General features: G+C 44.4%; 1 protein-coding gene across 3 annotated transcripts; it reads right to left on the bottom strand.

Moving 5' to 3' along the window:
* Positions 1 to 3,381: 3,381 nt before the first annotated feature.
* Positions 3,382 to 21,237, bottom strand: LOC120733136 (semaphorin-4B-like). Of its 3 annotated transcripts, none has more exons than XM_040031190.1 (14): positions 20,131 to 21,237; positions 13,042 to 13,202; positions 12,884 to 12,946; positions 12,439 to 12,537; positions 12,214 to 12,304; positions 11,042 to 11,164; positions 8,891 to 9,018; positions 8,622 to 8,803; positions 7,704 to 7,842; positions 7,381 to 7,570; positions 7,095 to 7,210; positions 6,671 to 6,834; positions 5,824 to 5,894; positions 3,382 to 5,714 (listed from the first exon to the last, which is right to left on the bottom strand). In XM_040031190.1, exons 1-14 carry the CDS (start codon positions 20,216 to 20,218, stop codon positions 5,005 to 5,007), a joined length of 2,325 nt encoding a protein of 774 aa, XP_039887124.1. In that variant the 5' UTR covers positions 20,219 to 21,237; the 3' UTR covers positions 3,382 to 5,004. The 3 variants fall into 3 exon arrangements, with proteins under 3 accessions (XP_039887124.1, XP_039887125.1, XP_039887123.1); XM_040031191.1 differs by lacking the exon at positions 20,131 to 21,237 and adding an exon at positions 16,529 to 20,102; XM_040031189.1 differs by lacking the exon at positions 20,131 to 21,237 and adding an exon at positions 14,924 to 16,068.
* Between the last annotated feature and the right edge of the window lie 2,289 nt (positions 21,238 to 23,526).

Genomic DNA, 23,526 nt, shown 5'->3' with positions numbered 1-23,526 from the left:
GTAAACTCGGAATTCTGATTTACCAAACACTTGTCGGAAAGACCATAATGTGATAAAGTTCCAGTCCAATTTAATTAAACGATGAAATATTGCTTCAAATACAATAACATAAATAAACGGAGCTGTTTCTTTGGATTTTTTTCTGACCTTTTTGAAAAACATTAGAAGGAATGATTTCAGAAGATTCAGTCTTTAATCACTGTGTGTAACTTTTAAAAAGACACTTTCAGGTGTTGTTGTTGTTGTTGTTGTTGTTTTAAATAATTAAATTATAACTTTTAAATCACGAACATGCTTTTCCTGTGTGCGGATCTGCTGGATATGGAGGGAAATTTCGGCATAATTCCAACAACACCTGAAGGCAGCACAAGGAAACCACAACATTTCCCAGAATCAACGTGAAAAAGCAGCTTTGCAACAACCTTCCCTGCCTCCTTTTAAGGGGACCTATCGTTTTTATGATACATTCACATGCCACTTTGTTGGTTACACTCTTTAAACAGCCCCCACAGTTCTTAGCTCGGATTCAACAGGGCGCTGCAGACACTCGTGGGAGATTTTGATGTTTCACGACATCTCAACATCTGAATACACAGCCACTGACACCGTGGCTGTGTATTCATTCCCAAAGATGTGTCTCACACTGTGAAAGTATTAACCCAAATTTCTGGTCCCAGACAATGAAAGGTTCAGGATCCCAGCGGAAAAACCTCGAAGTGAGACTCCACAGGCTGTTTCCGACACTAGCAGCAAACAGCTGATGACCCTTTAGTTTGGGGGCACCCTCTGTGTACAAGTAGTGCTGCTCATAACAACTGCCCCTTGGCTGGCTTCCACAAGTTGGCCAATCACAGGAACGCAGACTTTTAAAGGAGCAAATCGTGAAGGCAAATATGCTGCAAAAGGCGAGAGCTTGAACTTGAGACAGAAGCTAAATACAGGGCCCAGATACGCTTTTAAATGAAATAAAAACACAGAGCAGGAACTGAGCAGAAGAGCGCCCCCTTTCACAGCCTGTTTGTCTGTGACAAACACACAAGTCAACACTCACATGCTTCTGGAGGAAAACAAGACGGCGTGTTTGCACAGGTTTAACAGACTTTTATTACTGATGAGCAGATGACAGCATCGGAGCTCTTATGTGCTTCTTCTCCTCCGGGATTCACACACGTGTCTTGGGATCAGGACGCAAAGGTTTCACACTCTGCAAGAGCCAAACATTGCCTTTAGAATTTTATTCAATGAAGGTATTTACAAAAACAGAACAAAGTCCTGCTCGTGATTTATTGATGACTGTTCACATTTTGGAGATCAAATATTGATGAAGGTGATTTCAACTCATAAAGGACATTCAGCATCATTCATTCAACATCTTAACTCAGTCTCGACAAGTTCACGTGTGTAGTTCACTTACGCCACAAGGGGGCGACATTCATCCATACCTACGATCATAAAGCATGGATTTATTGACTGTTTTATTGAATCTTAGCCCGTGTTACATTCAAAGCAGGTTTCACATTTTTAATACATTTTTTGTTGTTGTTGTTTTACGATTGTTTGCAATATTTTATTTTAATTTTTCAATATAGAAAACCCCATCAACAAACAAATACAGCTCAGGTACTAAGGCAAGAAGACAAGAAATATCCCTGTGATGATAAGAACTACCAGTATCCAGAGTACATCACATATCATGAATACGTAACAAACATGGTACATGTTCATAAAATCGGAGCTTTCCCAAGTTAATTCAAAAATGGAGTCCAGGATTTTGAGAAAACATTTGCTGCAGAAGTTTGTATTTATAGAATATTTTCCATTTTATGACTGATAGCACGTCATTGAGCCAGACAGTGAAGGAGGGAGGAACAGCAGACTTTCATTCCTTTAGGATACGTCTTTTTGCAACCATCATCATCGACTGGCACCTGCATAGTTGCAGGAATAGTTCTGGAACATACGCAGCCAAAAACTGCAATTTCTGGATTGGGTGTGATGAAGATTTCATAAGCTTTAGAGTACCAATCAAATATTCTGGAATAAGTCATGAGCCAATGTGCGATCTGTCACATACGGGGGAAGTCGAAGAACAAATTTTGTGTAGTCCAACCTTGGAGTAATGGAGCCGATGGACAACTTTAAATTGTATTCATTAATGTCAGCCGTTAACAGAGCAGGAATGAATTTTTGATAAGCATTTGTCCCACATTTATTCCGGTATTTCTATACCCAGTTCCTCCCTCCGGGCGTCTCTTATCCTCGTAGTCCGCGCCTCAACACTTTCATCAAACAAATGTACAACTGTAGAGATCCGATGTTTGGAGTAAGGACGGCTCAGGAGCACATTAAAGAAGTTGTGTTCATTCGGAATATCTCGATAATTCTTGATATTGGATTGCACAAAATGCCTAATTTGTAGGTAACGGTAAAAATGTGAATGCGTTAAAATGAAATTTTGCCTAAGCTGATAAAATGATGCAAATTTTCCAAATATATAAAGATCTTTGAATTTGATTTATGCCCTTCTCCCTCCAAACATGGTGGATTTATCACCCAGGGGAGGCAAAAGAGCATATCGGTGCCTGCACAGAGGAGTTTGACAATTCAAGGACACCTCTAATTGGTTTAAAATACGCACAGATTGTTTTGGAACAAACCCTAGTTTCTTAAAAACCTCAGCTTTCCCCACTCTGGAGAAAAGCAGGGCCTCTAAAGAGGAGTCCCTTACTACGTCAGCCTCCATTATAACCCAAAGGGGGGTGTTCGAATTACTAAGATCTGGGGATGTCTGGTGCCAGAAGGTCAACGCTCGTAGATTTGTCTATTCTACGATTCTTGTTGTTCCACATGTAAGACGTGATAATCGAGTCCAATTCCTTAAAGAAAGAGGAAGTGAGATAAAGAGGAAGATTCTGGCAAAGATACAACAATCTAGGAAGAGAGACCATTTTTATGGAATTTATACGACCAACCGTGGATAAGGGAAGAATTTTCCATGACTCCATATTATGCTTTAATGTGGATAAAAATAATTTGGGATCTTTAGGGACAGTCAATCCAAGATATGTGAAATTGTCATTAACAGGTTTTAGATGAAGGCATATCCTGAAATTTTGCCAAATGAGGTGATCAAATTAAGATAATTCTTCTGCTCGTGATTTATCGACGACTGTTCACATTTTGGAGATCAAGTAACGATGGAGGTGATTTCAACTCATAGAGGACATTCAACATTAGGCCTGAGCAACACCAGATTATCTTACGCCAACATACCAGGAAAGAAATGAGCAGTCGCCTCATTTCTTAACCTCGACAAGTTCACGTGTGTAGTTCACTTACGCCACAAGGGGGCGACATTCATCCATACCTACAATCATAAAGCATGGATTTATTGACTGTTTTATTGAATCTTAGCCCGTGTTACATTCAAAGCAGGTTTCACATTTAACAGTTTACATACATTCGTTCACATACAGCGACTGACAACTGTGCACATTCATTTAACACAAATATATTCTTCTAGTAGCCTAAATCTTTGCAATGCATATAGATGATTTATCCGAGTATTCACACATAAAAACATCAGTCCTTCAACATGCATCGGATTCACTAACACTAGATTCAATTTTGCCTGAGTTACAGAGAAATTCTGTAGCGTGCAAAAAATCCACACGGAAATCACGTCACTGAGAAAAATAACCAAAAAATAAAATACAACTTAAAACAAACAATTAAAACATCCTCTCAAGAACAGGAACAGGAAATGTTAAATAGAAAAAAGTGAGCTTTTTCTTGATATGAGGCAAGATTTTATAAAAACTGAACAGTTTCACACAAAAAATTAATCCTTGTCCTGGTTAAGTCGACCTGCCTTGTAAATTCAAAAGATCTTATTAAATAAAAAATGTAAAAGATTAAAACGAGTGCGTGTAAGCAGGATGATTTGTTCAATCCATTCTTAAAGACATCGTTAATGTCAACTAATAAAACACACCCGCTGCCTTTATCACCGTTTTCAAAGCCCTGAGTTAAAACAGAAAAGTGGTTCCACAACCGACATTTAAAATCAAAGAATATTAACAGACACAAAACTCCTAAAAACATCAGGAAATAAAAGGACCCTGAAACTCAAGCATCAACAGAAACAATTCAAATGTTTTCTTAAATTTCATATCAAGCAGCAGATGCATTAAAGGTTCCCGTGGGCCTCAAGAGACAACCTCAGAGAACGTGTCTGTACCAAACTCTGCAGTTTCTGTGGTAGCTGCTTGCTTCTGTCGGCACAGGGGGGACGTGTTTGTATACCAGCTATTTATAAACTGCACTGAGACTCAAAGCTTTACACTTTACACCACTTTAAAGAAAAGCAGGTACCTCTTTGTCTTGTTCAGCATGCAAACCTTTACCAAAATGAGCATATTTAATATTAAAGTAAATAAGAAGAGCTAGCTTCACAGCATTAGCCTAAGTCCACCGGCTCTGAGACCTCAGACTTCAGACTTATTCCATTTCCTCTATAATTATTACAGAACTGTAGCTCATGGGGCTGAAAGGTGCTTTACGCCTGCATTCTTTCAATTCGCCAGCAGGGGGTGAAAACGAGTCCAATCATGTAGACGTCTGAATCATCTGAAAACAACGCTCTGTTCCGTTGATATGTGAGCTCAGCCAACTCTTTCCTGATGAGTTTACGGTCTTATTGAATAAAACACGATGTTCACTTTGGAAATAAAGGTCCCATCATTATGCTTTAGCTTGGAGCCATCTTGGGTTAAGGTGCTACTGTAAGACTGTGAGGTATCCCCCTGTGTCTCAGTCACATCTGCGACACGCTCGCGACGTTTGGTTTTAGGCTGCGGTAAAAACACGACTCAAATACTGAGGTAAACATTAAAAATCTCAAACTGCTTTCCAAGGATTCTTACACTCTCCTACTTTCACGATGTCTTTGGCGATAACTGTCCGGCTAAACCAGCTGCAAGTTGTAAGTTAAGGCGTCTTCAGTTACTCCACCTTCAGCTCAGGCTCGAGCTCCGCCCGGCTGCTCAGAGAGCAGATCTCCACAGGCCTGTTTATGCTGGCGCCCTCCTCCGGAGTGACCAGTGGATCCTTCCCGAGACTAACTTTCCTTTTTTGCCACATGTGGAGCGATCCGAGAATCATGATGCAGATGCACAAGGCCAGCAGGAGTGAAACACCAACGAGCTCACCGTAGTAACTCTTCTCCTTCGGAGTCACGTCGTCGAGCTTCACCCTGTACTGGGTGTCAGAACTACTGCTCTGAAGGTTCCTGTTTGTTCCGCGATGTTCTTTGGAGGTCCCCTTGCCCGTAGGACTGGTTGTAAATCCATTCTTTCTGTCATCGGTGGTGTATTCATTGGTGTGTATCAGCTGTGTCAGAGACATTGTTGGATCGTCGGTAACAATGCTCTCGTAGGTCTCGTCCGGCCCTGCAGTTTCATGGGTTCTTGGGGTCAAGTTTCTAGAGCGCATCAGTCGTACGTCATAGCTTTCAACTACTTGTTTGTACCCGGCTTCCTCTGCCTCACAGCGGTAGACCCCTGAAGTGTCGTTAGTGACGACGAAGCTGAGACTGCCATCATCTGATTGGATGAAGAGCTTCTCTGACTGAGGGAAGGCCCAGGTCAGAGTGGCCAAGTTGGAAGGTGTCAGACACGAAAGCCTCACCACTTCATTCATGTGAGCACGGACCACTGCAGGCAGCAATGTTACAGCATCAAGGTTAAAACTCTGAGCTTGTTTCCAGAATACGTTCAACAGAATTTCTCAGTCTCCGTATCTGCCAACAGATTTGTACATCACCTGTGATCTTCTCGGCCTCGGTTTGCCCCTGACATTTGTCTTCCACATTACTGTCTTCCAGGTTCTGAACCCTGAAAAGGAAAACGACATTGTGTGTGAACCTTTAGTTTCTCACGAGAACAAAAAATCCTCCAACATTTTTTACATCTTCATGTTTTGCAGATTGTCCGTTGGTTGTAGAGCTGTTGGCCCTTTGCTTCCACATTCATCCTTTCACAGGACATGCTCCACCTGCAGCTTTAAGCATGGTCGAAGCTCCAGCTCACCCATTCATCACCTAATTTAATGTCCCCACATTAAATAAAGCCCTCTTTCTCAGGTAGTTGCAGCTTTGTTAAATTAGAGAATGTATTGCTTTTGTGCAGTTTCTTTAAATGTGTACAATGACAATAAAGGGCTATTCTATTTTACTCTAGTCTTAAAATAAACACAGGTGATAGTTTTCAAGCTGCAGCTACGTGTACATTTTGATGGTCTACGTGTCAGAAACACCAGAGAGTATCTGCTATATGTGGCATCACTCTCAGCGCTGCAAAGACAACTCCGATGAATGAATAGCGACAATTACAATTATTACAACAACGGTTGCAAGAGTCCTGCGGCTGAATTGTTGCTGAAATAATTTTAACTAAAAATCAGGGTTTCAGAAATGTTAGTGTCATTTATCCAGGGCTGAAAAGCCGGCGATGGTTTCATCTAAAGCATCTAATCATTTCAAGACTCATTTCTTAAAGTGTATTAGATAAAAAGACAAATATCGATCGGGAATCTTAAAGAAAGCTGATGGTTTATTTTGTATGTGCAGGTCACATCTGTTCTGGACTATCTCAGAGTGAGTTTTACTTACATGTCCTCATGACCGCCATGCACACGGGCACAGGCCCTGCTAGCGCGGCTCCATCCACACAGAGGATCTCTGGCCAGGAGACACTGACTGCAGGTTGTGTAGGTCGAGCAGTTGGCCACGGGTACGGCAGTCACGCCTTCAGATGTCCCCACATAGAGGACTCCCTGCAGGAGCAGAGAAACAGTCAGCCGGACGAATGCGAGTCTGACAGATCTCTCAGGTTTCAGAGCGCAGGTGTTCAAATGTGTGAGACGCACAGTCGTCCTGTACACATCTCTACCTGCACCCGCGTGAAGGCTCGTGCTTCCCAGTAGTTCTCTAAGATTAACTTTTGATCTTTTTATTTTTTGGGTGTGAGTCAAAAACATTTGAATGTGAACAGGATGCTTTGTTTGCTGATCAGTCAATGAATTGTGCAGTTTACCTTGGAGGTGGAGAGGACCACGCTTTGGACCGTCTGAGGCTGGGCGAAGACCTGAATCTCCTCGATGACCCAAGGACCCTGATCAAGCAAAACCACTTTGTGGAGAAATCCAGACTCTTGGACAGTAGAGAGAAGGGATAAGTCGTTTTAAGTCATGCAAGAACCACAACAACCCTTCAAAGCTCATTACTACAAGCAGGATGTGACCGTTTACATCACTGAACTATCATTTTGATCACATGTCCATGCACTGACTGCTTGGGCTCGTCTATGTTCACAGTCTCACCTGTGATGAGGAACAGGAGGGTATGCTGTTCATCGTTGGCTGCGCGTGCTCTCATCACAGCCACGCGACTGTACTGCTGCTCCGATGAGACGACGACCGGACCTTTGCTGACAGGCGTCACAGGGTTTGTGGTCAGGAAACTCTTCTTCACTTCCCCCAAAACAGCGTCAGTAGAATTGCCAAGTCCACACTGTCAAGAGAACATAGAGAGTCAAACAGTAAGATCAGAAAATACAGCTCGTTTTATGACTCTAACAAACGGCATTTGATTTTACGATCGCTTTGAGGATTCAGGAAGTCTAGAAAGAAATGAACCCCCCCACCGTTCCCAGGTAGCTGTGCGTTTCCTGTTGCGTACTCCACTGGTGGGTCCCCGTTACGAAGGTCCTGTAGCTCCCCTTGAACACGTCTTTGATGTCCTCAAGTCTGAAGACACAAACTGCAGACTCTGGACCTCTGGACCTGAAATAAACCAGATTGCAACGGTTACCTCGACGTCCTTAAGACAGATTTGAGACGTCCTGACTTGAACAGGTATTTTTAGAAACAGAGCTAAAGTGCTAAAGTTGTGGGTTTGTTTTATTTGAGTCAACAATGATTGGCCTAAAACCAGGACATACACGAGATCCTGCTGAATTTGTTGGTTCTGTTGCTTTTGCTGCCATGGTTACCAAATATCCCATACATTAAAGGAAAATGTGCCCAAAGTTCAAGAAAGAATCTCATGTCAGCCCAGCGATGATCCAGTGAAGACTCCTCTGATCTTCCACTGTTTATTTTAACGTGACTGTCTCTTAAAAACTTGGTTTATTGAAATTGAAATTTTCTCACGCATGAACATAAAGACGGCACAAATTTGCTCTTGTACAGTAAATCTCTCAGCTGTGAAGGGGGTCTCTGGGGTATCGGGCCCCCTGGGGCAGGCAGGAAGGGACCATTTTTCTTTTTCTGCTACTAGTTTGTGTTTGTCGACCATGGAGCCATGCCACCCTGGCTCATGTGGTTTTCATCGCTCAGTCCCAAATAAGTAATTGGCAGAACCACAGCATGGAAAATGCTTTGTAAGAGCAGCCACCAATCACTCATCTGAACAGCCAAGCTGGGAAATTCGGGGGTTGATCCTCAGCTGTTTATTTGGCAGTAACTAGATGTAAACATGGCTTTAATAAAAAATGTGACAGTTAAAACATTTAAGACCAGAACAATCCAAACATCGTCCCTCTTATTTCCTGTTTACCTACCACTGAGTCGTGAAGACACCGTAGAACAGAGTGCCAGCAGTGTCGCCGCCCTCTGGTGGCGGGAGGGTGAACACATCCTGGAGAATATTGAAGGGAAGCTGTTTCTCAAACTGACAGAGCAGAGTGGCTTTGGTAAAGGACGTCCATTTCTTCTGCAGAGTCCTCACTCCACCAACATCATCCTGTAAAACCAGCACAGAACAATCCTTCATGTAATATTAATGGTAATAAGCACATTCACATTATGCGCTCTCGCTGTTTGCTGTCACCTTGCAGACTTGAGCCACCCGGGCGGTTTTCAGATCATCTACGTAACTGAACTCTTTCCCAACTTCACTAAAGAAGAAGTAGAGTTTCCCCTCTGCTGGGTCCAGTGATGAGCTGACAAATGTAGGCTCTGAAATACAGAAGTGCAGGAAGTGAGTACAGAACAGAGTCTGTGCCATGTGGTCTGAATATAGGGGAAAGTGATCTGGAGCGTACAAAGTACTCAGCTGACAGACCGATGGGTGGAGAAAGAGTCAACACATAATATAATGTGTTTATGTGCAGCAGACATAACTTTTTAAAACGACAAAGACACTGCGACGTCTAAGACAAAGAGGAAATGAGCAGTTGGAGACAGGACGCAGGGAATTCTGCAGACCTCACAGCTGTGGTTTGGTTGAAAGTATTTGAGCTGACACAAACATGTCTGATCCATGTTTACGAGGTTTTTGTGGTTTTTCCATGTCAGTGTTTTAAAGAACAGTAGTTATGACCAACATCTAAGTGTTGGCAGAGTCACTGCCTCGATGTGTAAGACGCTGATTCACATCGAGGCTACTGCAGCAGGTTATGGGAAGCTTTTTCTGCTTCTTCATTAATAAAAATGTAGTTTAAATGTCAGGAACACTTCTCTTGAGTTACTTCACAACAACCTCATCACAGGAATATCCGAGCTTTAGTAGGCGGACCTAATAATTGAGGATTTTGCTTGTGGATGCTCAGGAGGAGCAGCAGCTCCAACAAAGACGCAGAGTAGCTTTGAACCGGACAGAACCTTTGCTGTTTCGGACCCCATAGACCCAACCTCCAAGGGCCAAGAAGAGTTTGTCCATTTGTACAAAACCTGGCACTGAATGTGCAACGATTTATATTTGCCACTAAGGCTTTGGCCTCCCTGCCCTACCATGCCCACGCAGGATGCTGCAGCATAAACACTGTGCCCTGGCTGACATTGGTCAGCAGGATGTGTAGAAGAGTGACGTCCTTCATCCTGGTCTTTAGTGGCACCAAATGTTATATGTGGAACCTGTTTAAAGAGGAACAATGAAGAGACACCTAGGCTCCGGTAACTGGACAGGTGCTTTGGTTTGTGTGTCGAGTGGACAGTTTTACTGAGATACTGACGAAGACTCAGATATGAGAAGATGAGACCTGAACACCAGTGTGGATGACTCCAGTCCCATCTTTGGCACAGTTCTGAGTCCAGGATAGATTATAAAGCTGCTTTTTTTAACATATTAAAGATCGGACACCCCAATCATTACACTGCATATGTCAACTCCGCTCCAACTTGAGGCTGGAAACCAAGGCCTGAGTTTCACCTGCTCAAAAACTAAAGTAATCCCACACACGTGGCTTTTTTAAATAATTCTCTTTCACCACCTTGAGTTTGGGGGTGTCACAGGACTCCTACGCGTGCTCCTATGTTAGTGGTGGTTTCAGCGGTGAGACATATATCACATCATCACAGATATGCATTTAGGTGTGTGAGACAGATGTCAGTAATTATGTTTACCATTTGTGGCCAACAGCCCACATTCGATGACGCTGATGCAGATCCATGAGTGTGATATGGACTAAAGCGGCTGAACGCTTGTCACCACCGTGATGCAGTTACAGCCACACGTGGTGACATCTACCAAACATCAGGGTAACAGCAGAAGCTTACACATAACACTACACTTAGATTAGTCCTTCTTTAAATATATGAGTTTTCTGTTTTCCTTGGTTGATGAGCTAAGAGGTGAAAAAGGGGGCGGGGCAAGCCTATATGTAGACCTGCAAAGTGGGTCATACCACAACTCTGGGTCATCGGGGGAAATGGAATTTGTTAAGCTAGTTTCAGTCCGGTTCTTGTGTGTTTGTGATGCCATATTTTAGGGTTTTTCATTTGCCTGAAATTGCAGTGAAATTCAGGTGTAAAGCAGAAAAGTCCAGTTTGTTCTTTTAGTTTCTGCACCCATTAGTTTCTTTGTGACACCGTTATTTTTCCTTCCCCTTTCCTCTGTCTTTATCTGACTGCCACACTTTGTAATCATTATGTGCGTCTGTGCATGTTTAATCAAACCCGCAGAACGAAAACAGAAACGGACTCACATCTGGGAGAAGCTGGGCTTTTTACAGCTTGATTTATCCTGATCATGTTCGCTCACCTTCCAGTAGGCGGATCGACGTCTCCAGGCTGACGTCTGGACGGCCGTCTTTGCTGAAGTATCGCAAAATCTGTGGTTTGATTCCTCTGAAGTCGGTTTTTGTGGCTGTGAACAGCTCGCCGTCTGCACATAAATAAACAGGAGAGCTCCGGGTGTTTGTTTTAAAGCACATATTAACGTGAGAACATACAACAAATGCTGCTCTGCTTTGGTCAAATAACAACACAGTACACATTATGTACTGTGTATTATTCATGTGTGCCAACTCGCACATCAGTGTTAATATTCCTCGCATTAGCGATCGTAGTAACCAGTGTGTCGTGAAAACAGCCGTACATCTGATACATTTTTTAAATATATTTTTGGCCTTTTTCAGCTTTTTTATTAGATTGATGCAGTGCATGCAGGACATCACACAGTACGCGCTGCTGTGCACAGGGAAGGAAATGACAGGCACGCTCCGTGTCAGAGAGTAAACCCTGCTGCTGTTTGGTTTGTGGGTCACAGCCAGTGACACCATGCCACCCACAGATGCTGTGCTTCATATGAAATTCTCTCATGCAACTGTGGTTTGTGCAAAAGGTGAAACAAAACTTTTTATATTGCAGCTGACATCCAACGCGAATCAGATAGTTTTCCACTTGTTTTTGAAAGCATTGCATCCTACACATTAAAGGTCACAAAGTTAAGGCTACAGATTTTTCCACTGAAACTTATATGGCAACAAAAACACAAGAAAATATGGAAATTAAGTGAGAAATAACGTTTCATTTATAATGTAATTAAAGCTAAACTTTTGGCTCAAACTGAATACTCCATTACTACATTTTTATTTTAAAAAAAAAAAAGAACCGAAGTAAAACTGTGACTGAAACTTAATAAAAGCTAAACATTCACTCTCAGTTACTCTGAAACTAAACTGAAATGTGTAAAAAAAAAAAAAAAAAAAACTGTGGAAAGAACTGAAACTAAACTTCTGCAAAACAAAAGGAAGATAAAAAACCAAATAATGAAAAGTAGTTTAAATTCAGATTCAAATTTTGCAGCACTCCTCATCCCCAAAATATCAACTCTGCAAAGATTCTTGCTGAGTTACGTGCAAACAGCTTGAGGTTTGACCACTTTGTCGCTGAATGCGAGCCCAGCGGAAAGTTGCAACTCAGCACACTGACCTGCGATGACGACGGCGCTCCTCTCGAAGGGGCTGAACGGACAGCGACCTTTAGCGCTGACTTTTTTGACAATGGAGAAGCTTTGGGTGTCCTGATGAAGACAAACAAAAGCTCAGCTGAACATCCAACTGTGTCTGAACTGTTAGGAAGCATTTATATAAGACATAAGATTTTTCTCATCCGGTTAATAGACTTGGTTGAAGCTGACAGCATGTATGAACTTACGATGTACGCTTCTTGGGGGCTGTAAGCGTAGCTGCCACAGGTGTAGAGATGGGTGGAGTTTAGAGGTTGCAACACGTGGATAAAGTTTGGACATTCATTCTGCAAAACAACAGAAACTGAATCAAATCTCTACATTTTTCCGTTACTTCCTCTCCCATACGTACTCCTGTTGACTCCTCCGCAGCTTTAAACAGTACGAAGCTCTTCTGGTTAAAATATCTCAAAGTTTTATCTTTGGTGGGTGTTCTTGCTTTTTTATATCCAGCTACATTAGGGCCAGGTAGAAAAGGGAGGGACCAACGTGGAGTGAAGTGATGTGGTCCAGGAATCGGGGTTTCAATTCTCTGCAGCGTTAAATACATTTGGATTGTTCCTTACTGGTGAAAATTCACCATAGTATTCGTATTCATACACAATTGCTGCTGTGGCTGGATTTTATATTTACCATGAAATCCTTTCCTTTCCCCGTGCAATCCGATGTCTCTTTATCAGACGGACTCCACTGCACCTGAACAAAACACAGACGAACTGTTGGGCATCACGGGACCTCAGCAGTAAAAATAATTATATTTCAGTAAAATTCAAACAGTTTCTTCTGAGCACCTTCTTGTTCAGTCTGATGACATCACTCTGGTTAACGTCCAGTGACAGGATGGCGTTTTGTGCCCCAACGTAAAGAGTGGAGCTGTCCCTGCTCAGCAGCAGAGCGGTGGTGTTGTGGAGGTCACCGTGGCCAAAGTGGAGCAGAGGTCTCTCCGTGGAGTCTGGACACAAACACACAGAAACCACAGCAGCTGTTACCGTCTGAGGAAACTCCAGGTGGCACAGGAGCTGGACTCAAGACGACACCCGGGGCTGGATGCACAGCAGATTCAAAGAGAAATCTAACCTGAGGATCTCAGCAAACACTTGGAGGAAGCTAATGTTAAGCAAACATAAGGGCCTTGCTCTACAAGATCACACGCAGGGTGATTCAGGCGCAGCGTGTCTGAGCCGTGTGTGGGAAAACGCTCTGTAACCTTTAAGGACGCCGCAGAAGGGTCATTATACGGGGCGGGTCAATTTAAAGAGATACGTTTAGATAAGTGTTAGTCAGAAGTGCAAACAGAGCAAAGAAAGCAAGTTTATCAAACATGAAAACATCGAAACAAAGTTCCTGCGATTTCTTTTGAAGTTTTACAGCTTTGCTCTGCGCTGTGGTTTCTGCTGAGCTTATCTTCAGACAGGGATAAATAAAGACGGAGACTATAACAGGAGGTGAGAGGACGCAGCTCGGTGAGCACCCGCAACATGTCGTGCGCGTCACTCACCAGCTGACCGGCACAGAGACAGCAGCACTGCCTGTTTGTGAGGCTGCAGGTTTGGAGAGGATGTGGTTCAGAGCTGCAGAGAAACTCTCCACGTATGAACGATAAGATTTAAAAATAAGAACGCAGAAAGATCTCAGCAGCAGATTTCTCAGTAGACTTGTTTACAGTGTCTCAGTCGCACTGCTGCCATCTCTGCAATATTTCTGATCACCTGACATTTTATTGATTTACTCCTTTAAGCTTGAGTAAAGACGGCCCCTTCTTACTGACGCGACTCACTGGTACTGCTTTCTGCTCGTTAGAGTTTTGAATGTTACATCTGAACGCTTTTAAGAACTTAACAGGAAGCTGGCTCAGTACTTCCTGTGCTTCCTGGCTATTATTTATGAATGCAGATATATTTGTGCGAAGGCTACGTCCACACGTACACGCCAAAAACGAAGGAAAACGCTGCCAGGAACATACCAAGCAACAGGTGGCGATATATTCCTAACCTGTAGAAATGTTGGCCAATCAGAAACAGTAAAACAAGTAAACAAAGATGGCGCATAGAAGCAGAACTGAGTCATTTAAACGCTGCAGAGAGTAAAATTAACAGTATTGTAGAAATTCATTTCACCGAAACAATAACGTGGCGCACAGCATGACGTCAAAAAAGGCGCACACCTTTGACGCTGCGTTTTCTCCGTTTTCCTCGTCCACACGTAAACGTGAAAACTGAGTTTTTTTTAAATCTCCATCCTGGCAGGAGTTTTTAAAAATCTCAGTTTTCAGTGACCGAAAACGGCGTTTACGTGTGGACGAAAGCTGCGAACGCATCAGAAAAATCAGCTTTTTCAAAAATACGCGTGTAGGCGTGGACGTGGCCGAAGACAATAAAACGTAAAGTCACCATCAGCTAACGGGACCCTCGTTTGCGTCGCAGACTTTTAGCCTAACAGGGTGACCATATTTGGATTTCCAAAGGCACGAAGAGCTTTAATACTGTTTGCTTAAAGAAAACGTTAACACACTTAAACAATGCTTTCTCTGTGCGGTTAATGAATAAAAACTGTCATGAAGGCTTTTTGGTCAACAACTGCAAAAACAGAGGCCGGTTGGTGACGTACTTTTAGCTTGCATGCAACCAAAGCATGACTCACACTCGCGATGTAACGAGAAACCAGAAATCTTACCAGATATTTCAATCTTTTCACAGAGATTAGTTTGATACCAACAACTCAAATAAAATAACTGAACAGCAAACTGCCAGGAGCCACTGAAGGTCATAAAACCTGAAAATTATCTGAAAGCTGGAGGATTTGAGAATCTGTGACATACAAAATAAGGAAATGTTTCTGTCAGCAGTGAACCTGAAGCAGTGACCACGTTAACTTTGTACTGAAACAGCCGTCCGACGATCGACCCACCGGAGGCTTGTTCACCTCAAACGTGCCTGATCGATGACGTCACCTTCAGAGGATATTCACTAAAACATCAACGCAAAACCACAGATGTGTGTGCGTTCTGTGTTTCAAGAGAAATATAAAGAAATGAGGGGCAGCTCAAAGACTTTTGCACAGTACTGGGGTGAAAATGTGAGCGCTGATGACTTCCTGCAACCTTTCACAGGTTTTTAAGGACTCTGCACCCACTGAACTTGTTTTTAATAGTTCAGCACGTGTGCTTTTTAAATTGTTTTTGTTTGTTTGTTTGTTTTTGTTGTTGGAATCTGAATGCTTGAAAGTAATAAGAAGCATCAGAAAAAAGAAAAAGTGTCCGATTTTATTCTGACCGAAGAGGGACGGCTCTCTGGTCGGTCTGAAACTGCTCAGTGGATCCACTTCAGGACCAAAAGAATGCTCATCATCTGAACACCAACAGATCAAACTGACAGAAAGGCGTCTCCTAATCACAAACACCAGACTCCGATCAGCAGAAGTCCTGTCAGAGGAAGTTTGTCTGGTCTCAGAGGACGAGGAGCGCCGGTGATCAGCTTTCCAAGAAGCGCCGCTCAGGGCAGCTCAGACATGTCGCAATTCACAGCGAAGGACAGAAAAGTGAAGCGAATCCTCGCTGAAGATCAGTGACGGCAACAAAACGCCTCTCACTGTTTTCTGCTTTTGTTCGCTGTTCCCTTCAGAGCTTCTTCCTTTGTGTTTTCCCTCGACTTCTCTCTTCTTTAACTAAATCTGCTTTTTGTTTGAAGCCTCACTCTAGCTCATAACCCGGTGAAAATATAAACCCTCTCATTATCACACATGCCACAGAGTGGTTGATTATGGTTTTTAATATATATATACGTTTCCCCATGACAGCGACCGCGAGAACATGCAGTCATCTCAGCCTCAGGCTCAGCTGACCTCATTTTGTTGTGATAGAAGAACTGAATAAACCAGATCCGAGTTCTGAGTTGATCCGATTGTTGGAGCAGTCGCAGAGAGGCCTGGCAGGATCAGTTCAAACAACTTGATCACCTGGAGGAGGGGTGGGCAACTCCAGGCGTCAGGGTTTAGGTGTTTCAGCTGATTTAAACGGCTGAATGAGCTCCTCAACGTGTCCTGAAGTTCTCCAGAGGCCTGGTAATGAACTAATCATGAGATTCAGGTGTGCTGACCCAGGGTGATCTCAAACCTGCAGCATGTTGTAACTTGGAGACTGTTGACAGGTGACTTCATTAAATTTAGTAAAGTGGTCGTACCGAGTTTCACAGTTTGAAACATTAATGCTTGGCAGTGAAATCTTCCTTAAATCTTGCTAAACTGTGTCTTATACGCAGTTCTGGTTTCATCACAACTTACTTCTGCTTTCCAATCTCACCGCAGGCATGAATGAACGTCTGTTACCATAGTTACGCTGACTCAGACTGGTTTTTATGGGTTTTTTATGTGTCACTAAATGCCCGCATGAATAACGATCTGATGGCCACAAAAGTCCCGAAAACACTAACACGAACGGCTTGATGTGAGGTGTGCTGCAGTTTAGGAGCCAGCGTGCTCTGACAGATTTATGATGTCATAGTGTCCCCCGCCGTCCTCTCCAGCATTCACAGCAGAGCGTTTAAACACACCTCATCTAATCAAAGACATTAAAGAGCCGCTGAAGGAGTCCTGAGTGGAAAAATAGAGAATTCTGCAGCAGTTCTGCAAAGAGCCAATCAGCAGCCTGACCGGGAAACTCATGAGCCAATGGCGTGGCTGCAGCGATGCACCTGCACACGGTCACAGGTGTGTGTTGGCAGAGAGAGTAAAGATGTTTAATGTGCTCATCCACTGATTGCTGTGCCGTCGTCCTCGTTGATCTGCTCTCCTCTGATTCGGTCTTGGTGCTGAGTCCAGCGCTTGGTTTCTGCTCTTCGTTTTTGTTTGTGTTTGACCTTTATAACAAATTTGTTGCACATTCAAAAGTTTCTTAAAGTGCAGCATTGCTCCAAGGTTTTGAATATGGATTCAGGAGCTTAACAGATGTACAAAAGTTTTCTCACCAACCTTTTCTCAGCGTGCTTTAATTAGCTGTTTGTTGTTGTTGTTTCAAGCTCTGGGGGGAGATGTGAGAGACTTTCATCACGTCGTCACTGTGGCTGCGTGAGGCTGTGAAACACGGCGCTAGCCACCATAACCAGAACCATAACCATGTGAAAATGCTGTCAAAGTCGCAGGCTTTTGAAACTGGCCGAGCGTGAGACAGAAGAGACTGATACAGTCGGACGAGCCAGCCATCGGTGAACTGCAGCCAGTCTGGAGAGGCTGGAAGATGATCTAGCAAATGAGAAAGTCACCATACCTTGCCGCTGCGCACCAAGCAACACTGTAAAGGAAGAACTTCTGGACAGACTCCAGGGTTGTACTTGGGTACATCAACAACGAGGCCCGTGGTTTGCACACATTTGTATCGATTACGATTTGCAAAATAAATCTCAGTACATCAGCAGTGGGGTTTGCACTGCAGCAGGCTTCTCCAGCTGTAGAGGTAACCCCCGAAGAAGTTGAAAGTTAAAAGGGTTCAAGCACTAAGACTGAAAATGCATCTCTCCTTTCATTCCAAAGGGCCACCACATAACAAGGATGATGATGGCTCACTATCATGAGCAGGTTAAACACCAAGGAAAGGGTCTAACCATCAACGAGATCAAATGGATGTTGGAAACAGAACTGTTGCATCAGTGTGTTAAATGCAGGAAACACAGAAGGTCAGGAGGAGCAGCCAGAGGCAGACCTGCCATCTGAGCAGGTGGATCAAGCTCCACCTTTTACTTCTTGTGCTTTGGAGTCTTTTGGACCATTTTGCAGAAAGCGAGGGTGTAATGAGAGATGAGGACGTTCGTTTATGAGGCAATGTCTGCTGTGAACAGTTGCCAACTCACTGTGGGATGTTTCTAGAAGGGATCTGAATGTTTGGTGACAGTCATCGAACAGGCAGGAACAAGTGGAGATGAGCCAGAGTTGCAGAAACAATCAAATAATAAAGATCAACGATTTGACTCGTGGACCAGAAAATGAGAAAGGAGGGAGGACGATGTGACAGGAAGTGTATTGTTGCTCTCAGAGGCTGTTTAAGACAACGACTACATCCTTTACTGAATAAAGGCTTCATGCACAGATTATTCTGTTTCCATTTTGTAAAAAGCCTCAGGCTTTAAGGTCATTCTGAGTTTAGAAATCATTAGTGTTACATTTCTCTTTTTTGTGCAAATGACCTTTAAATGGTCAGACATATTTGAGATATATTTTCACATATATTTGTTTTAAAAGTTTCTGCTTCGGTTTAAAGTTCCTGCTTTTATTTTAAAGTAGGAAAAAGGAGAAGCAGAAAGAAACGCTTGTTACCTGTTAACAAGAAGCTGGCTGGCCGAGCTTCATCCATCCTTTAATAAGTTATAGCAAACTGTTGTTTAACAGAGTTTATGTGGAGCTGTAAACTAGTGAGATGATATAGTGAAGCTTTCACCTGCTTGTGACCGTTTAAGCGAATGTTGGAGCTCTTTGTTCTCTTACACACAGGTGTTGATTGGCCGCTCTGGGATATAATAAATTTACCAATAAATCGATTAACCAAAGCTAGTGGTTTACTTGATGCCATTGCTCAACTCGATAAAGGCCCAACTTCTTTTCTGAAATGGAGAAGTGACTGTTGCACCAAGCTCTGAGTGCAGGCCTCCTGCTGGAGGTGCCGGGGGTCGTTTTGCACCCACACTGCTGTTACTGAGACTCGGAAGCTGTCGACGCTTCTCTCCGCAAACTTAGTCTGTCTCCAACTTCTGGAGCCTGACAGGATGCTGTCACGTCTGTCATCCTGCCTGTCAGCAGCAGTGTTAACTTACGTGACTGGTTCCAGTGAGCTGGAGCTGCCGGAGGTGCGAGTCTGTCCTCCAGCAGCTGTTTTTACACTGAAGGCGACAGAGGCTGCTCGATGGGGTTTGCATCATTTACATATGAATCAGAAGCAAAGAATGGAGAATGATGAAGTTCGCTCGGATTACGGGTTTGGGTGGGAAAATCTGGAAGTGCGGAGGTCCCCGCGAGAGTTGATGATGAATCCCAGCTGCTTCGATCTCACTGCTGTAAACACGTATACACGTTTCCAGCAGTGCGAAGCCAAACGATTGCACAAACTCTCCTGGAAAACTCGCGGCCACAGCTGCAGCCTACAGAAAGCGATAGCTCTGAAAGTCCGTCCAGCTGACACAACATCTGGCACGACTCCTCTGTGCGTCCACGCCCGAGCACAGCACAGCTTTGACCCGGCTGCATGTGACTGCACAACAGAAAAACACTGTGTGGACCGAGTTGGTGTCAGAAACGTGAAATACATCAGTTTGCACGCAGCGTGGGTGAAGTGCGGCGCCGGTGTAAGACAACGAAGGATTATTCCGCAGTGCGCGCTGGTGCGTTAATGTTTGCAACATGCAGCTATGTGTGAAATCTTTCCTGTTAGATCATTTTCCTGTTTTCAGACAAACTCGTCATATTCACGGGTCTCAGCTGAACATGTGACCGAACTCTGTTTCACAAGCTCGGAATGAGGACAGCTCCCCGGGGAAGTGAACGCATCACAGCAGATATTACAAAGATAAGACCTTAGATGGTTCGTGCAAAGCGCCATCAGACCGAACAGACGCATCTCTGCCGTGCAGGCAGAAAATCAGCTGACTTTGAAGCAACAAAAAAAGCTTTTACATTGTTTTTCCAAGACAAACAGATGTGAAAACATCACCTCTCACGTCACAGTAATCATTATTAACCCCGCACTGAGAAAATCTGCTTTTGGGAGCAAAACTAAAAAAAATCCAAAGATTTCATAAACTTTTTCCCTTTAAAGAAAAAACAGAACCGTCCAATAAAAAAGGAGGGACGGAGACTCTGCGAGGCTCAAGCACAAAATTAAAACAAAGCGTTGGACTTACTGAGAGCGAAGGAGATCCGCGGAGGAGAGAGGGAACCCTCGGAGCTCAACAGGAGGTGGAGGAGGAGGAGGACGGCTGGGAGAGCCATGATGGATGAGCTGGTGAAGGTGATGGAGCAGAGCTCTGTTAAACGTGCAGCTCGGCTGTCGCCTCTGCCGAGCTCTGAGCCAATGCGGCTGTGATCACTGAGCAACACGACCACAGCTTCCTCCTCGCAGCGGTCGGAGGTCAGAGGGAGGAGGGTGGAAGCTTCTCTGCACAGCCTCAGTGCTGGGCTGAGCTGGCTCAGCAGATAACACTTATTTTCACTAAAGACGCTAAAATGAGAGTCTCGTTTGTTCCTCTGAAAGCTGATCAGGGGACTTTGGTTTTCTCTTTGCTTCTCCTGTTCCTCTGCGGTGCTTCACCTTATTTCACATCCGCCCTCATCAACCCACTGCTTTCCCGTTTCACCCCATGGGGCACGAATGTACAGGAAGAAAAGGCATTGACCTACAAACCAGCGCGCGGTGGAGACGAGCGCTGAAGACCACTTCAACTAGTTTCTGCTCCAACGCGAAGAAGCCACCGAGCACGAGTGATGACCTTTAAAATGCAACTTACAACACTCACACGCCAATTTGTTAGTTACACCTGGTTTGAGTCCTTCCACCTTCAGACCTGCATTAATTCTTCATGGCAGAGATTCATCTAAACGCTGGAAACATCAGCAGAGCACCACGCAGCTGCTGCAGTGCTCTGCTGGGCAGGCGTCTGTTTGAGGTGCTGTGTGCTGGAAGCGCTCATCAGAAGATGTGCACACTGTGTGGTCTTCTGCTGCTATGGCCCATCATGCTGTGCATTCAGACATGCTCTTCTGCAGACCCGAGCTGTAACTTTGTTCCCATCAGCTCATTTTCTCCCAGAGAACCGCTGCTCACTGGATCTTTTTGTCTTTTGTGGATCTTTCTGTGGAAACTCTACAAATGTTTACGAGGGGAAATCCCAGCAGATCAGCAGTGTCTGACACCAGCTAACACGCCACACTCACCTGCTGCTCAGTTTGAACTTTATCATTTCCACATGGATGGAGTGGCTTCCATTAGATGTTTTCTTTGCGTTCACCATCTGATGTTGAAAACAGAGCCCTTCACGAGCTGAATCTGAGACTCGAGCGTGTGCTGGGAGGTAACACAGGAAGGAAATTCCTGCTTCCGAGCTCGTTTGTGTTGGACGGCAGTGATGCGGCTCGGGGAGGGAAGTCTCCGGTGGGACCCGAGCCCGCTGTAAGTGCTCTTTCCTTGGTTTTCCTGCGGCAGAGGAGAGAGAGAGACTTTCACAGTCTGCTGGACTCTTTAATGGACGTGAAGATCGATGTGAGGATGCTTTCAGTCAGACCGGGAGATGTTGTCTTGCTCCGAGGAACCGAGGAGTTCTATTAGAGTGGATGTGGTGGGAGAAGAGGAGGCGGTGATGGACGGAGGTGGATGTGGGGGTTTACAAAGTTACAGGTCGCCGTGGAGACAAACATGGTAAATGGCCTGTATTTGTATAGCGCTTCACTTAGTCCCTAAGGACCCCAAAGCGCTTTACGCGCATCCAGTCATCCACACATTCACACACTGGTGATGGCAGCTACATTGTGCTGGGGTGCACTGACAGAGGCGAGGCTGCCGGACACTGGCGCCACCGGGCCCTCTGACCACCACCAGTAGGCAACGGGTGAAGTGTCTTGCCCAAGGACACAACGACCGAGACTGTCCGAGCCGGGGCTCGAACCGGCAACCTTCCGATTACAAGACGAACTCCCGACTCTTGAGCCACGATCGCCCCAACATGTGCAATACGAACAAATCTTAGGCTGTTTCCCCCATAATCTCTTTAACCCCTCATAATTACAGCAGCTCACGGCATCTGCAACATGATCAGTGTCATGGAGTGATTCCACACTCTGTAAATACTCTTAATATCAGCCAGTTTTCAGTCTGCAGCCAACATCTAATCTAACATCTGCAGGAAGTCTTCTGATGTCCGAGCATTACAGCTGTTTTTATTTATTTATTTGGGAGAGATTGAATCTGACTTTTTCGTCTTGTTTTCACATCCTCCATGAGACAGTTTATTTACAGTGGAGTTCATAATTCTGCAGAAAGTCGCCCGCGTCAGGAAAAGCGAGAGCTTTTGTTCCCCACGTTATTCAGATTCACTTCTACAAAGAAGCCAGACAAACAGACGCTGCTGTGAAATTCAGGGGAGACAGAAAAATCCCTCTGGAAACAAGAAAAAGTACAGAAGAAGAAACAAACGAGCCAGAAACTGAGAAAGGAGAAGCTCGTCAGTGACTGGACTTCACCTTCCTGCCTTTGAATGTGAGCTTGTACTTTTTCTTGTTTTTATTCCCACACTTTTAAAGAAAGTGATCTGGATCAGCAGACCTCAGAGGTTTCATGGCGTTTGGCTTCATAAACATTAACGAGGCTTCAGCGACCTGCAGGGCTGAGATTTATTTAAGGCTTAAAGTTTGCATTGCAAAGGGCGCGGCCTCTCTGAGTGACTCTGTTTGTGCTGTCAAAGCATTTTAATGTAATTATTATTGTAATGTACTAACAAGCAGTGGCATTCAGGGATCTCTGCACTGATCAGCAGGAGTCAGTGTCTGCACCGTTTGTCCAGATGTGGTCACTCAAGTCCAAAACACTCGCAGTAAAGCTTCAAAGTGCAAAAACCAGTGGGTGACGTCACATGAGCGTCACCCACCCGTCGCCTACTGGTGGTGGTCAGAGGGCCCAGTGTCCTCTTTCATATACAGTCTATGTATATAGGGGGGCGACCGTGGCTCAGAGGGTTGGGAAGCTCTCTGTCCTGGTCGTTGTGTCCTTGGGCAAGACACTTCACCTGCCGCCTACTGGTGTTGGCCAGAGGGGCCGATGGCGCGATATGGCAGCCTCGCCTCTGTCAGTCTGCCCCAGGGCAGCTGTGGCTACACCTGTAGCTGCCTCCACCAGTGTGTGAATGTCAGAGTGAATGAATAGTGGCATTGTAAAGCGCTTTGGGTGCCTTGAAAAGCGCTATATAAATGCAATCCATTATTATTATTCTGTGTCGACAGTCCGTGGTTCCTGCGGTCGCGCAGGAGGCTTAGAGATGATCTGACCTCAGCGACACTTCCTGAGTTCAGGGTCTCAGGTCAAACTGAGAAAAGCAAAGTGCATTTTGTAGCTTCTGCTCGTTCTAGTGAAGCAGGAGGAATAACCAGGTTTTTCAGTCACTTGGTGCAGACCGAGTCAGACTCAAACCCGACGACAGCCCGAGGCTTCAGACTCGGTTTTACCCTCCATGCTTCTTGTGTTGGTTTTTCATAATAAATGGAAAAAAAAAGTGCACATCCGCTCTTACTCTAGAAGAAAGGCCAGGCTG

This window comes from Simochromis diagramma, unplaced genomic scaffold (genome assembly GCF_900408965.1).
Source record: "Simochromis diagramma unplaced genomic scaffold, fSimDia1.1 OVJJ01000361.1, whole genome shotgun sequence".
In the NCBI taxonomy this organism is placed as follows: domain Eukaryota; kingdom Metazoa; phylum Chordata; class Actinopteri; order Cichliformes; family Cichlidae; genus Simochromis; species Simochromis diagramma.
Note: the sequence above shows the minus strand (reverse complement) of the source record. Positions and strands in the feature narration are given on the sequence as shown.

Bases quoted from the DNA above. Each gene is read 5' to 3' on its own strand.
- LOC120733136 (XM_040031189.1), bottom strand. From the start codon at position 15,017: ATGACCTTCAGTGGCTCCTGGCAGTTTGCTGTTCAGTTATTTTATTTG. The intron at 12,305-12,438 runs GTAAGTTCATAC...TGTCTTCATCAG, and splicing joins GCCCCCAAGAAGCGTACATC to GACACCCAAAGCTTCTCCAT. The intron at 5,715-5,823 runs GTGATGTACAAA...TGCTGCCTGCAG, and splicing joins CGAGGCCGAGAAGATCACAG to TGGTCCGTGCTCACATGAAT.